At 43.8% G+C, this 16,861-nt stretch overlaps 1 protein-coding gene across 1 annotated transcript; it reads right to left on the reverse strand.

The window, feature by feature from the left end:
- Positions 1–828: 828 nt before the first annotated feature.
- fbxl4 (F-box and leucine-rich repeat protein 4) lies at positions 829–16,320 on the reverse strand. The gene is made up of 7 exons (XM_080858535.1): positions 15,700–16,320; positions 11,981–12,314; positions 9,496–9,740; positions 5,824–6,037; positions 4,140–4,211; positions 3,200–3,512; positions 829–2,422 (listed from the first exon to the last, which is right to left on the reverse strand). The coding sequence occupies exons 1-7, from the start codon at positions 16,221–16,223 to the stop codon at positions 2,259–2,261; spliced, it is 1,866 nt and encodes a 621-aa protein (XP_080714661.1). The 5' UTR covers positions 16,224–16,320; the 3' UTR covers positions 829–2,258.
- Between the last annotated feature and the right edge of the window lie 541 nt (positions 16,321–16,861).

Here is a 16,861-nt window from a genome sequence, read left to right on the forward strand (position 1 = left end):
TGGGAAATTAATCTGATTTGTCCTCTTACCCTGGCCAGAGAAAGAAATGCTGGACAACTTTCCTCTGGAAGTATTAAAACTCACGGGGCTGGGAAGAGATTGTGCTAGTGTCTTCAGAGTGGCATGGCAAGATTTCAGCACTTCAGAAGGGATGCAGAAGAAGAGAAAACTATGATCTTTAGCTAAGAGCTGATGACATTTCTAGATGTTTCCTTAAACACACATAAAGACCTCAGTAGTAGCTGTGCTCAGGAGTTTTACACTATAAGAACACTGTTGCTCCTTCTCTCTCTCTCCCTCAACCCAATGACAACCCAGACGTTGTTTTTGAGCGCCAACCACAGTCAAGGTAATTACATCCAGCACTGGAAAGCACACTGATGTGTGCGTGTGTTCATTTGTGAAGTTATTGTCTAATTACAACACCGCATGAACTTCAAGGATTATTCGCATGACTCACATCTTCCAGGGCGAAGTGTTCACACTGTTGATGAGGTGCCGTTCCCACGTTCACTATTTCAGTGGTAGGGAACAAAGCAATCAAGCACATGCTAGTCTGTTGGAAATGCTATGGTACCGTCATAACCAACAGCTCAAATTTGACTTTCGATAATGTTTCATGATATTTAACACATTTTGTTGATATACGAACATCTTTTCAGACCCTGAGATAGTTTGGAGCATTATACACTTTAACTAACTATCAAATTATACTTTCTATCAATCTTTAGCACTGAAGGCACATTTAACAGACAGACAGTCATGATGGAAATCACACAGTGAAGCAGTACTGATCATCAACTCTCAATTTATTCAACTGAGGTGCACTGATCTTCCTAACCGCCCAACCCTGCCAATCAGATGGCTCGGTGCCGATCACGTGACCAACACTTACAGGGAATTCCACCACGTCAACAACAGAAAATATCAATAAATTAAACAATATGACTTCTGCCCCTCCCCCCCACACATAAATATATTAAAACTTAAGAGAATATCTTTGACATTAAGGTTGGATTGTATGTGTGTGTGTGAGAGAGAGTGTGTGTGTGTGCTTGCAATCCACAAGCACCAAGACAGTATCTTTTGAAGGCCTGATGCCTTTAAGAGGGAAAGTAAACATTGCATATATTCCACCAAGAGCCTGGGTTTAAATTATTTTATAAAACAGGACACCAATCTAATGTTGTGCCCTGATTTCCTATTCAATGTCTAATTAGGGAAAACAAAACCTATTTGTCTATGTATCTAGTTACACACAAACACCTACACATGCACACACACACACACACATAGGCATAGAGAGGCATACCACATTAAGTTATTAAAATAAGGCACAGGGAAACGTCACCTATCAGTCAAAATCAAACAAAAACTTCAAGTTTTACAAAAACTCTTCTGGATATGCACCACTGTGTACATCAGTACTGTCAACAAATTGTTCAGTCTGTAGAATACTAAACATGGCATAACAAATGCACAATCATTTGTGTGTGTGTGTGGTTGTGTTTTCTTTTGTCTTTTCTTTCCAAAACATTTAACACAAACACATTATCTAAAAAGTTTCTCGTAACACAGGTGTGCGTTACTTGTCCGATTTGAAATGAGAAACCGGTGGCAGTGGGTGGTACTGGTGCCCTGCTTGCCAGGATGTCTCTACTCACCACACACACACTCCTTCAGAAGCACTGGGACAGCGGAGGAAGTCAGAAAATAAACTAAAAACAACAGCAGAAATCAGAGAGAGAGAGAGAAAGAGAGAGAGCTAAAACCCTGAGATTTAGATTTCCGCCGAGGTGAGCCGCGGGTTTCTGCACAGACGTTGCAGAGGAGATTGCGCCCCCGCCAGCTTAGGAAGGGCATCTCACGGACAATGGAAGATGACCAGGTGAGATGCCAATGTATGAAATCTGTGGTCGGGCGTCAAAGCCGGCTATCTTTTGAGTCCATCAGAAGAACCTTCTGGAACCGGTGTAGCCAGCGACGTTCTACGTGCGCTTCCCAGCCGGCTCAACAGCTAAAGCAACACCCACCTTATTCCCTCCACCAGACACTTAACGCGCACACACACACACATATGTGCTTAGTAGCTTCTGATGTCCATTTACTTTGGCCTGTGCAGCATGTCTCTGTGTGTATGTGGGTCAATAGAGCTGGGGTGTGTGTGTTTTAATAAATCGTGTATGTGTGTGTGTGTGTGTATGTTTGGCTATGTGTGTGTGTGTGTGTGTGTGTGTGTGTGTGTGTGTGGCACAGCGTTACTGTGTAAAGCTCTTCTTGATGGCAACGTTGGGAAACAGAGTAGAGAGCTCCTGGACGGCTCGAGTGTCGATTTGTGAACAGAAGGACACGTCCACCAGCTTCAACTCCGGACATGATTGGAGGAGCTTCCTCAGGGAGGCGGGGCTCACCATCCGTGTGCCTGTCAATGAAATAGATGTTCACTCACAAGCCTTTGACTAATAGCATTTGTTGTCTTTAGTTGACATGGCAAATCTTTTCATCTGTGTTTACACATACACACACACAGACACAAACACACACCACCAACCCAGTGTGTCTATGTGCTCCTAAAAAATGCACACACATTCCCGCACACATACAGTACTGTGCAAAAGTTTTAGGCATGTCTGAAACAATTCAGCAAAGTGATGATGCTTTCAAAATGACATTAATAGGTTTTTTTTAATCAATTAGCAACATGCAAAGTGCAGCAAACCCGAAAATACCTAAATCAATTTTACAATAAAAAAAGAATGTTTGGAAATCTAAATCTGATATTTCCTGTTGATACAGAATGAAGAAAACAGGAAATATAACAGTGTTAAGAAAAATGCTGAAAAAACTCAGACACACACACACACACAGAGACCTCCAGTGTGTCCTCAAGCTGCGCTCACACAGTTTTACACACAAAAACAGGATAACAAAAACAAAAGCAAACACACACACTCTTGCTTTCTCTCACCCAGTATGTCAACAAGCTGCACGAACACACACACACTCTTGCCCTCCCTTACCCAGTATGTCGACATGATGCCCACAAGCGCGCACACACACACACACACACACACACACACACACACACACACACACAAACACACTTTTGCCCTCCCTCACCCAGTATGTCGACATGATGCGCACCAAACACACACACACACACACACACACACACACACACACTTTTGCCCTCCCTCACCCAGTATGTCGACATGATGCAGTCGGGGGCAGCAGGTGGCCAGTTCGTCGAGGTCGGAGTCGCAGACGGTGCGGTTGGCAGTGAGGAAGAGCTTGCGCAGGCGGGGCAGGCAGCGGGCCATGTGCTGGAAGCAGCCGGAGCTGCTCTGCAGCGTGGAGCACCAGCCAAGGTCCAGCTCCTCCAGGAGGCGGCAGCCCGACGCTAGCTCCGCCAGGCCCCGCTCCGTCAGGCTCCCGCACCGCCACAGGTCCAGGGAGCGCAGGCGGCGGCACCGCACCGACAGCATGCTCGCCACCACGTCATAGTCCTGGATCTGAAGGACACACACACACACACAGAGAGAGGATAAAGTTATACACAGACAGCCTGCTCACCACCAAAGCATAGTCCTGGATCTGAAGGACACACACACACACACACACACACACACACACACACTGTAAGAGTTTGACAGCGCATAAACACCTGTACTATGCTTGCATGCTGGCTAACGACATGAACAAAACACGACACGCAGTGGGGCCACAAAACACACTATATATATAACACCTTTATCACACCAAGATCTCTATATAACACCTTTATCACACCTAGATCTCTCTATATAACACCTTTATAACACCTAGATCTCGTTATAACACCTGGATATCTCTATATAACACCTTTATAAAACCTAGATCACCATATATAGCACCTTTATAAAACTAGATCTCTATATATAATACCTTTGTAATACTAGATCTCTATACAAGTTTCGCTATATCTCTGTAAACTTTACTCTACTCTACTCTACTCTACTCTACTCTACTCTACTCTACTCTACTCTACTCTACTCTACTCTACTCAGTTCTTCTCTGCTATGTTCTACTTCTCTGTAATGTATTCTCCTGAGCTCTGTGGGGTCATGAGGAAGGCGATCAGAAGGCCACGCTCAGCTCACCCGGACACAGCTGCCTAGGTTGAGGTTCTGAAGCTCAGCGCAGAAGGTCAGGATGCTCAGCAAGGCTGTTTGCTGCAGGGACACACAGAGACCAATAAGGAGAGGAAATGTGTGTGCGTGCTGTGCGTGAGAGTATGTGTGGGAGAGAGCGTGGAAGAAAGTGAGAGAGAACATAACAAAGTGAATACAGAGAAAGAAATACAGAGCAAGAGAGAGAGAGAGAGAGAGAGGAAAATTGAGTACACTGAGTTAGAAAATAATGCCATATCACCCTTACGTCATAAAACACAGGAAAAAAACATGTCATAAATCAATGGTCTGTTTACAGTAAATCTAGACCCTGGAATGTTTCTCTCGTTTTAATGAAAGGTGCATATCAAAGATATCAACAGATTAAGCCGCGTCACCTGATCCTGCTGTAAGCCTGCAAGAGCGGACGTGTCAAAATAGAACTATTAACTAACTCCACGCTCTGGCACCCAACACTGGCACAGCCAGCAGTGATGGAGCCTGGTCATGTTACCACACATGAATACCTGGACTCCGATTCCTGCCACAGAACCCGCATGGAACGGGGGGGGGGGAGGGAAAAGTGAGACTAGGAAAGGGAGAGTGAGAGACACATTAAGAGCGATGGGGAAGGAGAAACGAATGTGTGTGTGTGTGTGTGTGTGTGTGTGTGTGTGTGTGTGTGTGTGTGTGTGTGTGTGTGTGATAGAAGAGAGAGATAGAGGAAGAGAGAGAGAGAGAAGAAACAGAGATCTCAGAGATACACTAGTTCAGTGTGTGAATGTTGTCAGCTCTGGGTTGCTTCAGTCACATCTCTCTGCTATCAGCTGAGATTATGAAACATGTATGTGTGTGTGTGTGTGTGTGTGTGTGTGTGTGTTACAGAAGCAGAGAGGGAGGGAGAGTTTGTGTGTGTGTGTGTGTGTTTGTTTTACAGAGGCAGAGAGGGAGGGAGAGAGTGTGTGTGTAAGGTATCCTACCCATACGTCCTTTCACTTTTCAAGAAAATTAAGGGGAGAAAAATAACAAAGGCAGAAAAATATGATCATGATGACAGCTGGATGACAGGAGAGGTAGGTGTGATGGCACCAAACACACACACACAGCTATCCATGACCGCAAGACCGAAGCCACACACAGATGCTGACTCATCAAAACAAAAACGCAGAAATGTAACCAAACCACACAAACACACACACACACACACACACACATACACACACACACACACACACACACACACACACACACACACACACACACACACACACACACACACACAACACACACACACACACACATACATTTTTTCTGCAGGCCTGAGCTCGCAAAGCCCAGGTCCTCTTCGTCTTAGCCGGTGAGAAAGTGGAAGAGGCGACAACAACCTGAGATGCCAATCAAACACAACGAGTGTCATGAGTCATCCCTAGTAACGAGGTGCGCAAGCACTGGTCTTTATTTTGGCCCTGCAGAATGCTGGGTAATTACTCAAACTCACCACATCATGTCTGTGGCTAGTGCAGGCAACAGCAAGGGGACAGAGCAATGAGGAAACCTGGCACAGTGGACCTGGACAAACATATGCACAAACACACGTACACGTGCCCACACACACAGAGCAGGCTATTGAGTTTGTGTGTGTGTGTGTGTGTGTGTACCCTGTCCCCCTCTTCACCTCTATTTTGGTGCGGTAGAGCACCAGCCGGCGCAGGCTGCTGAGTTTGGCTATGTGGCTGAAGGCCTGGGGCTGCAGGCGGTCACAGGAGGCCAGGTTGAGCTGCTGGAGGCGCGGGCAGGTCTGGGAGATGGCCTCCATGCTCGCCTCGTTCAGGAAGTGACAACACGACAGCTCCAGACTCACCAGGCTCGAGCCGCACACCTTTAGGAAACTACAGACAGGAGGAGGACACGGAAGGAAAGGAGAGGAGATTAGAGGAAAGGAGAAGAGAGGAGAGGAGAGGAGAGGAGAGGAGAGGAGAAAATGAGATGAGAGAAGGAAACTCATGAGATGAGAGAAGAAAAAGATTTCTGGGTTTAGAATAGTTTCAAAATTCACAAATAAATGGCACGCGATTCACAAATAAATGTTGTGATTCAGAAATAAATGTCACACAATTCACAATTTTTTTTCCTGATTCACATATAAATGTCCCACGATTCACACTGATCTTTTTATTGACAGACTAACTAACCCCTCCTTGTTTGTTCGCATAACTGGACACTGCACATATGTAACGCAGTGTAGTGTGGTCACATTCAATCATACCCTCGGATATACTGAAGGTTTATATGATTTGCTGAATTTGTAAGAGACACCTGATTGAGGCCGATTCTCTGCAGCCTTTCTCGATAATTTTCTGAAATTCTTCTGAAATGTTACCTACGCGACTTAAAAACAACGTTAGGGAAACACTTCCGCCGCATTCCGAAAATGCGTTCATATGCAGCCGAAGTCTTCTCAGCTGTGTTCCCCCGGATTAGTTTCTTAAATTGATGCACGTTCTCGTGAAAGTGGATTTGCATACATACACGCCCCGCCTGCTCCTTATTAGGGCACGCAACTGTAGAAACGTTTGCTGTCGGAATCTCCCGAATCCACACGAAAGCACCTCGTAAGGCGAGTCATGTCTAAGTGGAAAGCGAGCAAAAAACGCAGATTTAACCTAACATGACATGGAGGTACCGACATTGAGGTACTACAGGATGTACAGCCACGGAAAAAAATAAGAGACCACTTCAAAATTATCAGTTTCTCTGGTTTTAACTATTTATTTGTATGTGTTAAAGTAAAATGTACATTTTTGTTTTATTCTATAACCTACTGGCAACATTCCTACCAAATTTCAAATAAAAATATTGTCATTAAGACCATTTATTTGCAGAAAAATGACAATTGGTCAAAATAGCAAAAAAGATGCAGTGTCTTCAGATCTCGAATAATGCAAAGAAAACAAGCTCATCTTCATTTTTTAAATACAAAACACTAATGTTTTAACTTAGGAAGAGTTCAGAAATCAATATTTGGTGGAATAACCTTGATTTAAAATCACAACTTTCATGTGTTTCGGCATGCTCTCCACCAGTCTTGCACATTGCCGTTGGGTGACTTTATGCTACTCCTGGCGTAAAAATTCAAGCAGCTCGGCTTCTTTTCATGGCTTGTGACCATCCATCTTCCTGTTGATCACATTTCAGAGGTTTTTTATGGGATTCAGGTCTCGGAATTGGGCTGGCCATGACAGGGTCCTGATCTGGTGGTCCTTCATCCACACCTTTACTGGCCTGGCTGTGTGGCATGGAGCATTGCCCTGCTGGAAAAAACACTCCTCAGAGTTGGGGAACATTGTCAGAGCAAAAGGAAGCAAGGTTTCTTCCAGGAAAACTTTGTACCTCGCTTGATTTATGCGTCCTTCACAAAGACAAATCTTTCCCATTCCAGCCTTGCTGAGGCACCCCAGATCAGCACCGATCCTCCACCAAATTTCACATTAGGTGCAAGACTCTGTGGCGTGTAGGCCTCTCCAGGTCCCCGTCTAACCATCAGACGACCATGTGTTGGGCAAAGCTGAAAATTGGACTCATCAGAGAAGACAAACTTAGAAGAACCTCCAGTCCGCTTTGGTTCAGTCCTTATGGTCTTTTACAAACCTCAGCCAGGCAAAGTACAACGTTGTCCCGGAAGAAAAACTTGCTTCCTTTTGCTCTGACAATGTTCCCCAACTCTGAGGAGTGTTTTTTCCAGCAGGGCAATGCTCCATGCCACACAGCCAGGCCAGTAAAGGTGTGGATGAAGGACCACCAGATCAGGACCCTGTCATGGCCAGCCCAATTCCGAGACCTGAATCCCATAAAAAAAAACCTCTGAAATGTGATCAACAGGAAGATGGATGGTCACAAGCCATGAAAAGAAGCCGAGCTGCTTGAATGTTTGCGCCAGGAGTAGCATAAAGTCACCCAACGGCAATGTGAAAGACTGGTGGAGAGCATGCCGAAACACATGAAAGTTGTGATTTTAAATCAAGGTTATTCCACCAAATATTGATTTCTGAACTCTTCCTAAGTTAAAGCATTAGTATTTTGTAGTTTAAAAATTGATATGAGCTTGTTTTCTTTGCATTATTCGAGATCTGAAGACACTGCATCTTTTTTGCTATTTTGACCAATTGTAATTTTTCTGCAAATAAATGGTCTAAATGACAATATTTTTATTTGAAATTTAGTAGGAATGTTGCCAGTGGGTTATAGAATAAACCAAAAATGTACATTTTACTTTAACACATACCAATAAATAATAAAACCAGAGAAACTGATAATTTTGAAGTGGTCTCTTAATTTTTTCCGCGGCTGTATATGTGTCCATTATATTCCACTATGGCTATTTTAACGTGATTGGGTTTGGTGGGTATTTATTTATTCACTTACATTTGCAGTGTTCGTGTACATTTACATTCACATTCAGTCATTTAGCATACACCTTTGTCCAAAGCGAAGTACAAGGGAGAGAACAGTCAAGCTATGAGCAATAGAGACCTAGTGTAACAATAAATACTACTTTACATAAGAAATAGGAAAACGAGGCACTTCATTCCACCAACGTGGATCTACAAAGAATAGTCTGGATTAGCATTCTGGTGTAGTCCTTTTATTTATTTAATGACATGACGATGCCTCGTAGAATCATGACTATAAATGTAAAACGTAATTGTTAATGATACAAATATTCTCGTATTTATTATTATTATAATTATTTTAATCCGAGGATGTCTGTAGAGCTGACGTAAACGAAATCACCAACGGTTTCTCACAATTTCAGCCATTAACCCAGTTTTAAAAAATGTGATTCCTCAAATAACCACAAGATGGCCGTTTGAGAAGATTCCGGCAGAGTTACGACTGCTATTTCGCGTTCTGAAAGTCTTCTGAAGTTCAGAAGAAATTCCAGATGAAAAAACTATCGAGACAAATGTTTTCCTAAATCCACCGAAGTGGAGTTCAGAAGAAAGTCCTTCTTAAAGTCTTCTCAACTGCTGTCGAGAATGAGGCCAATGTCCTTTAGAAGAGAATGCATTTGTGAATCAAACCGCGTCAAGAAAGTGTCAAAAAAACACAAATAAACACAGAAATGTTCACAAATGGCAAGGCATTCCATGTAGATCAGGAAATAGACATTTGTGAATTGCAAGACATTTGTTTGTGAATTTTGAAACTATTCTAACTCCATACAGATACAGTAAGAAAGAAAGATTTGAAAGCACCAGTGGAGACAGTGTGAGAGAGTCTGTGCCTGTGCCTGAGAGTGTGTGTGTGTGTGTGTGTGTGTGTGTGTGTGTGTGTGTGTGTGCCTGACCTGCAGAAGCCTGTGGAGGTGATGGCTCCTCGGTTGCCGGTCCAGGACATGTTGAGGCGCTGCAGCAGGGCGCAGCGGGGCTGCAGGTGCACCAGCGAGGCGTCCGTGAGCGTGGCCCAGTAGGGCTGCAGGCTCAGCTGCAGGTACTGGAGCGGGTCGCTGCAGTGCTGCTGCAGGAGCTTACAGCTCTGAGCCAGGCGGCACAGGTCCGGCAGAGTCAGGTGACTCACGATCAGCTGGATCAGCTGCAGGCAGAGGGGGGAGAGAGAGAGAGAAGAGAAAGAGAGAGAGAGAGAGAGAGAGAGATCATCATCTCTGCTGTTATATTATCTACATTATTATACGTTTCTCAATTATTCGATTATTATACTGTATACTGTATATTATGGACAACGCCTCAAAATCAATGTAGAACTGAAATTGAGAGAGAAAGGAAAAGGATTGATTGAGAGACAGGAAAGATTGAGAGACAGACACAAAGATAGAGAGAGAGAAAGAGAGAGCGAGAGAGAACATGGGACAGAGATGGATAGAGAAGAAAACCAAAGAGCAAGAAACACACTTCCATGTTTGTGCCATGTTGTCTTCTGTTGATTCTCCTATAAATGAATCCATTATTATGGTATGGCAATGGTGAGAGAGAGAGAGAGAGAGAGAGAGAGAGAGGGAGAGAGAGAGGGACAGATAGAGAGGGAGGGAGCGGGAGAGAGAGAGGGAGGGAGAGGGAGTGAGAGCGAGAGCGAGGAAGAGGGAGAGAGGGGGACGGGAGTAAGAGAAGGAGACAGATAGAGGGAGAGAGGGGGGAGGGAGAGAGGGAGGGATTGAGAGTGAGAGAGAGAGAGAGAGAGAGAGAAAAAGAGGGAGGGAGAACATGAAGAAAGAGGAAGAAGGAAAAAGAAAAACATGCTGTGTGGAGTGGTCCATCTTGGAAGAACACATCAGCGTTCCAGAAAATCCTGTGGCCACTGTGCTAGTGTTCTTGCTTTCTTGTGCGTGTGTGTGTGTGTGTGTATGTGTGTGTGTATGTGTGTGTGTTCGTGTATGTTATTGTGGGACTGCGGGAAGAACAAACAATAGACTGTGTGTTTGTCTAAATATCAGCTGGCAGATAATGGCCATATTGCATTACAGACACACGCGCACTTAGAGACGCGTGCACCCACATGTGAACATACACACACACCCACACAGACACACACACACACACACACAATGACAGACGCTTGGACAACAGATCTGAGGATTAGAGTCATAAGCTGAGCCAAGCAGGGTATCAAACTATGATAAAGTTTCACCTTTAATGACTCCAAAATTACTGTAAGAGGCCAATTGTTAGCATACAGGTCGGAGCATGAAACCTCTGAATAGGTGCCCTGGATTCCTCATTCTGTGGGTCAGGGTTTGAGTTGGGCCTGTGTTATTTCTTTGTGTGTAGGGTGGGGCAGTGTGTGTGTGTGTGTGTGTGTTGTCTGCACTTTGTTGTTTGTGTATACCAATATTGTGCAGATTTATTTGGTTCAAATTGGTCTGTGCATATCTGTTCCATGTTTCATGTTGTGTCTGCCACGTGTGTGTGTTAGAGCATAACTCACCTCGGAGGACAGTTTGTCAAAGTAGCCATTGCCTGTATTGTGCCCGTGTTGTGCTTGTTGAGTGTATAAGGCCTAGGGGAAAAAAAATTGTGTTTCCTGTTTCCCGACCGACCCTAAAAAAAACTGCCGACCCTAGCCTTTTTTTGGGGGTGGGCCGCATTTCCCTGTCGATCTAAAAAAATAAAATGAAAATCATTTTAATTTTTATTTTCGTTTTCTTACGGACTGCGGAAGACCATAGTCAGAAAATATCTTTGAACACAGCTGAAGTGTTCTCAGGAGGATTCTTAAATTGAACTTGAAATTGAATAAGGTGCCAGATTTCTAAAGACTTCCAGGCAAAAAACACATCGTTAACAACCCTGTATCCAGGTTTGCCCAAACAGTAGATGCTGCGTGTGCTTTCTAGCAAGTGTGAGAGCGCCGAAGTTAAGTAGTGGCTGCGAGCGGTATTGCAGACAGATAGAGATTTCAAATTGGATATGAAAATGAAATCTGCCACATAGTTTCAGCGATGGAATGAAATAAATTAGTTTGTGAAATTACTTTTGGATACTTGAACTTGAAACTGGAAAACTTTACTCTGACTCTGAGCTTGTGACCATACCCATGGATAGACGGTTACCGGGGGCTCGGCCCATCACAATTGTTAAAGACAAAAAGAAAAGAAAAAATAATCCCTACCTACCTACCCTAATTTTTTCAGGGATGAAACAGGAAACACAAATTTTTTTTGTGTGTGTGTGAGTGGTGCATGTAACCCTATAACCCTTCATCCCATTGGTTGGCTAGTTGAAGTAGCCATTGCCTTTGTTGTGCTTTTTGCATAAGTGTGTGTGTGTGTGTGTGTGTGTGTGTGTGTGTGTGCAGTTCGCACATCTATAACCCCTCACCTCGTACGGCAGTTTGTCGAAGTATCCGTTTCCTGTGTTGTGCTTGCCATCTCCGGCCAGCGGGTGGCGCTGACTGCTGATGGCCACCTCGTCCTCGCCATCGCTCAGGTCGTTCATGTCGATGAGGGGCATCTTGTACAGGGCCAGCATGGGCCGCTCCCTCACCCCGCGCAGGATGACGGCGTCCAGCTCCGTGTAGTAGTCCATCAAGCTACTATTCACCTCCACCCGCAGCAGGTTGGTGGGGAAGCTCAGATGACGGATCGTTGGGGAAAACTGGCGAGACTGGTGGGTGGGGGCCTTACTGGGCTCCCCTGACCACAGAATCTCCCACCTGCATGAATGGATGGATGGTGAAGAACAGACGTAGCAACGTCAATGCACTGTTCTTTGGTCCTATTTCATATTTCAGAGGCATTACAGTAGTTTGGTCTAAACCCAGTCAACGGCTAACTAGCTTGAAGTCAACAGATTTTTCATACACTAACAAACAGCACAGTTGTCTCTGATGAAAGCTAGGTAGGTTAGGAAGTGATGTATTTCGGGATATTTATTTGGCTTGGTCGTGCTGTTAAAGTTGTTATACTACCAAGGGTTTTCCAACCTGAAGCACAAAACCCAGGTCTGAGCGTCTGATGGGCATAACAGGTGTCTTAATCTCTTGTTCACATTACCATAGATAACTAAAAAGAATTTAGCAACAAAATGAAAACCAGCCATCTACACAATAATACCTTAAAGACGTTAAGAATCTACACAACGTTGCCTTAAATGTCCTTTAATATGTAGTTAGTAATGACTAGAGGTGGGAAAAACAGTAGTATCGTAGTATTTTTCAATATTTATATACTTAATATTATCATTTAAATTACATTTTGTTACATACGTAGACGTTAACATTAGGGATGCAAATGATTAATTGACTTTAGATTAATTGTCGATTAAGAGGTTGCTCGATCAAAATGTATTAATCACGATTAATCGCTAGAGGGCGCTAGCGCGAGAGACCGGTTGAAAACAAATGTTCTCTGTGTAATGCAGTATTGAAATACAATAGTTCCACTAGCTCACTCAGTTACCATTTGAACACCGTGCATGCTTCTGTCCTGCATGGCACCACCAGTTCACCTGGTCAACCTAAAAATCACAGCTACACTGTATTATACCTTCTCTCGCTTACTGCCGCGAGTTATGGCTTATAGTCTTAAAACTCAGGTTAGCTAATAGCTCGTTAGCGGGCTAGCTCACTGAGACTTCATAGAGTTAGCTACCTAGCTCGTTAGCGGGCTAGCTCACCTTGCTATGAATGTGAATATCTCTGTCTACTCCCGCGCTAACGTGTGCCCGCGAGTTTGGCTCATGAGAGTAAGTAAGTAAGTAAGAGTTGAGTTGGCTATTTAGCTTGATAGCGGACTAGCTCACTCAGGCTTAATGATTAGATACCTAGCTCGTTAGCGGGCTAGCTTACCTTTGTCTGATGGCTTGTCATTAAGAATGTAAAGTTACTCTATCCCTCACTACCGTGAGCGCGAGTTAAACTTCAGAGAGTTGTGTTGGCTATTTAGCTTGTAATAGCCTAGATGCAGTTTCTTCATAATCTATAGGCTCAATAATATTCTGTTTGGCTCTATTTAATTTCTTCTATTCTTTTTTGTTTTATGTCTGTTTCAAATGCAAGACCTGGGCCAGTCCATAATTTATTTCTTTTTTTTTAAATTAATGAATGGATTTTGTTATACCATAAAAAAACTTTTCTGCTTTCTTTTCCTAATGCATAATTACTTGAGGAATGTATAATAGAATATAATAGAATTATCATAATGTAATGTAATATAATAATAATAGGGCCTATTTTTAAAGGCCCTATTGAAGCACTGAAACTCAGGTGAAAAACGCCGCTTATCAATTAATCGAAAGTCGATCGATAAGATTATCAACTAATGATTAATGAATTAATCGATAATTTGCATCCCTAGTTAACATTGATAACATTGTTTCTGAGGTCCACAAGATGGTACAAGACCTCATTCTTCTCTTGCATTACAGCAGAAATCGGAAAGGAAGTCAGAGGCAATCCCTACTCCTTAGTAATCACTAATACCGTGACAACAGACTAGGGGTGGGAGTTTTTTTTCTCTGGATTTCTCTCGATTCTCTCTAGATCGATTCTGTATCGATTCAGAAAAGTTCATATTCGATTTTTTTTTTTTTTTTTTACACATTCATTTTGTGTTGAAATGCAAGCTGCATTGATTATTGCATTGTTCATAGAAAGTCATAATTGTGACAAGGTAAAGCTTTTTCTCTAATAAAAAAATTGAAAATGTAATTCATCTGTTGATTTTCTTTAATTAACAAACAATAGAGTAGGAAGTGACTTGAGACTGAGTAGCAAACTCATATGTTTTGAAAATTGAGATGCATCGACAATCGTTTTATCGGTTTAGGATTGATAATCGATAATCGGTTTAGAATCGATAATCGGTTTAATATCGATAATCAATTTAGAATCAAATCGTTGCCCTCTGAATCGGAATCGAATCGTGAGGTGCCAAGGGATTCCCACCCCTACAACAGACTATTATAACATGGTGACTAATGCTAACTCTAAACCTCATTCTAACCACTGGTAAAAAGTATTAACCAAAGGGCTCCCAGTTTGCCTTTTTTCTCTAGGAGGTCCTGATGAGAAAGGCTAAAACAGGGGTCTCAAACTGAAATTACCATGGGGGCCGATGAGCGCCCATTCCGGTCAGTTGGGGGCCAGATTTTTTTTATCTGTTCGCTTGCCTATCACAATACTGTAGAGTGTGGCAAATTTACCATGTGTAATCGGTGGTAGAATGGTTAGTGTTGCTGAATAACAAGTAGCTGACCTGGGTTTCAATTCATGGGCAATGCAAGATGCTCTTTGGATAAAAGTGTTATTTTATAGTTGCATTTTTGGATCACTTTGTCTCATTGATAGCCCATGACTTTCATATACAGCAGTCATAGTGGGATAATGTCTTCATAGACAACTACATCTATATTTTTCCTTCATACATGCACATTTAAAAGCAAATGCTGTACTGACCCACTTTTGTTTAGTTGGTAACAAGGAGTTTGAGACCCCTGGGCTAAAGTTTACTCTTAAAGCAGCTTCTTACAGAGAGGAACTGCCAACAGCAACAAACACTTCATTCCTTTCTATTACCTGCTTATATTAACCTAAATATAGAAACGTCCACTGTTATACAATGAAGCACATGGCAAGAAATTACTTAAACTTCAGAGACATAACTTCAAATACCCCTTTGACACGCAAACACAGCTTTCAGAGGTAGAAGATGAGGGGCGCATACTGATAATGGTTACACTGTCGATTGCTCTTTGACTGTTGGGCTACTCCCCCATACTGGTAATGGTCACATACTGATAATGTGATTTGTCTTTGGAACTTTGAATACCCTAAACATTAAAAATAATGAATACTGTCAAGTCATGTGACTAGCACTGTCAATCCTCCTGATCAATCTGCTTTGGGAGTTGAACAACAACTAATGATTAAATGGCAAACCTCAAGAGTCTTGATTCAATCAGAAAGTTATGTTCAACTGGCTGACAAAAAAGATAATGTCACTCTTAAACAAACCACCAATATAAACAAACAACCAGGAGCCTTAACAGACTTTTCATCACAGGCCTGACCCCTGGACCTCAGTCATGATCTCACATACCGGACCTCACTGGGCGGGTTCTGGGAGAACGGGTTGAGCGAGCAGGCCAGGATCTGCACCACTGCCCCAGGGTGGTAGGTCTCCAGCACCTCCACGGCCGTGGGGTATACGGGCTCCTCGAAGGCCAGCTCCAGGTAGTCCTTGCTGTGGAAGGATCTGGGAGTGCGCCGGTACGGGGGTGCTGCGCTGGGGCAGTGCTCCCACCAGCGCCCATACGTCCTGAACACAGCCGTCTGTGTGAAGTCACCCGAGCTTGGGTAGACATTGGGCGCCCCAGCCAGGTTCCACATGGTATACGACATGCTGTTCTCACTGCCATAGTGTGAGCTGAAGTCCAGCACCTCTTTGGCGTACTGCTCCAGCTCACCGCCACCGCTGCTACTGCCCCCTGCTGGACCAGAGGCTCTCTGCGCAAGCTCCACGGCCCTCCGGCTGCCCAGCGCCTCGCTCCGGGAACCACTCCTACAGCGGCGCCGCAGACAGATGTAGTAGAACATGCTCAGCAGGGTTAGCATAGGGAACATGGACTGAGAGAGAGCCAAGAGGGGGGAAAGGCCAGACAGGCCAAGTCACAAGGCAGGGTCAGGAACAGACTGACCAGTTCCAGCTCCACCACCTACCTCTACCCACTCCCTCCCTCTCCACCTCCTCTCTCCTGCCCTGACCACTCCCACCAGTAGTGCTACTGTGTCAGGGATTATGTTGCAGTTACAGAGGCAGCTGAGAGTGAGGGGGTCTCGCTGGTGCTGTACACAGCGCAAGCTCACAGACCGAGCCGCATGCACAACCTGTGGGTTTCAGAGGAACAGAGAAACACAGACACGCACACACACACACGCACATACCCAACACAGACGCACAAACAAAGAGAGTGAGAGTCAGCTGATACAATCTATAAGGTTCACAGAGTAGTCAGTAAAACATGGAACAAAGCAGGTCACTGCTCATTTTAGGTGAGGTCAAAATCATTCACTCCGATTGTGTTTTTGACTCACGCCACAATGTTTATTGGCATTGGGACAAAATCAGCTAAAAATACAGAACGTGTTCTGATGCAGAGATATTCCCTCCATCAGTAAAGTGCACATTTAAACCAGTCAAAAGCAGTAGGTAAATGGTTTTGGTAAGGTTTGCCCCAATGCAAAACTTCAACGTGAAACGT

The sequence above is a fragment of the Sprattus sprattus genome, assembly GCF_963457725.1.
Source record: "Sprattus sprattus genome assembly, chromosome: 19".
In the NCBI taxonomy this organism is placed as follows: domain Eukaryota; kingdom Metazoa; phylum Chordata; class Actinopteri; order Clupeiformes; family Clupeidae; genus Sprattus; species Sprattus sprattus.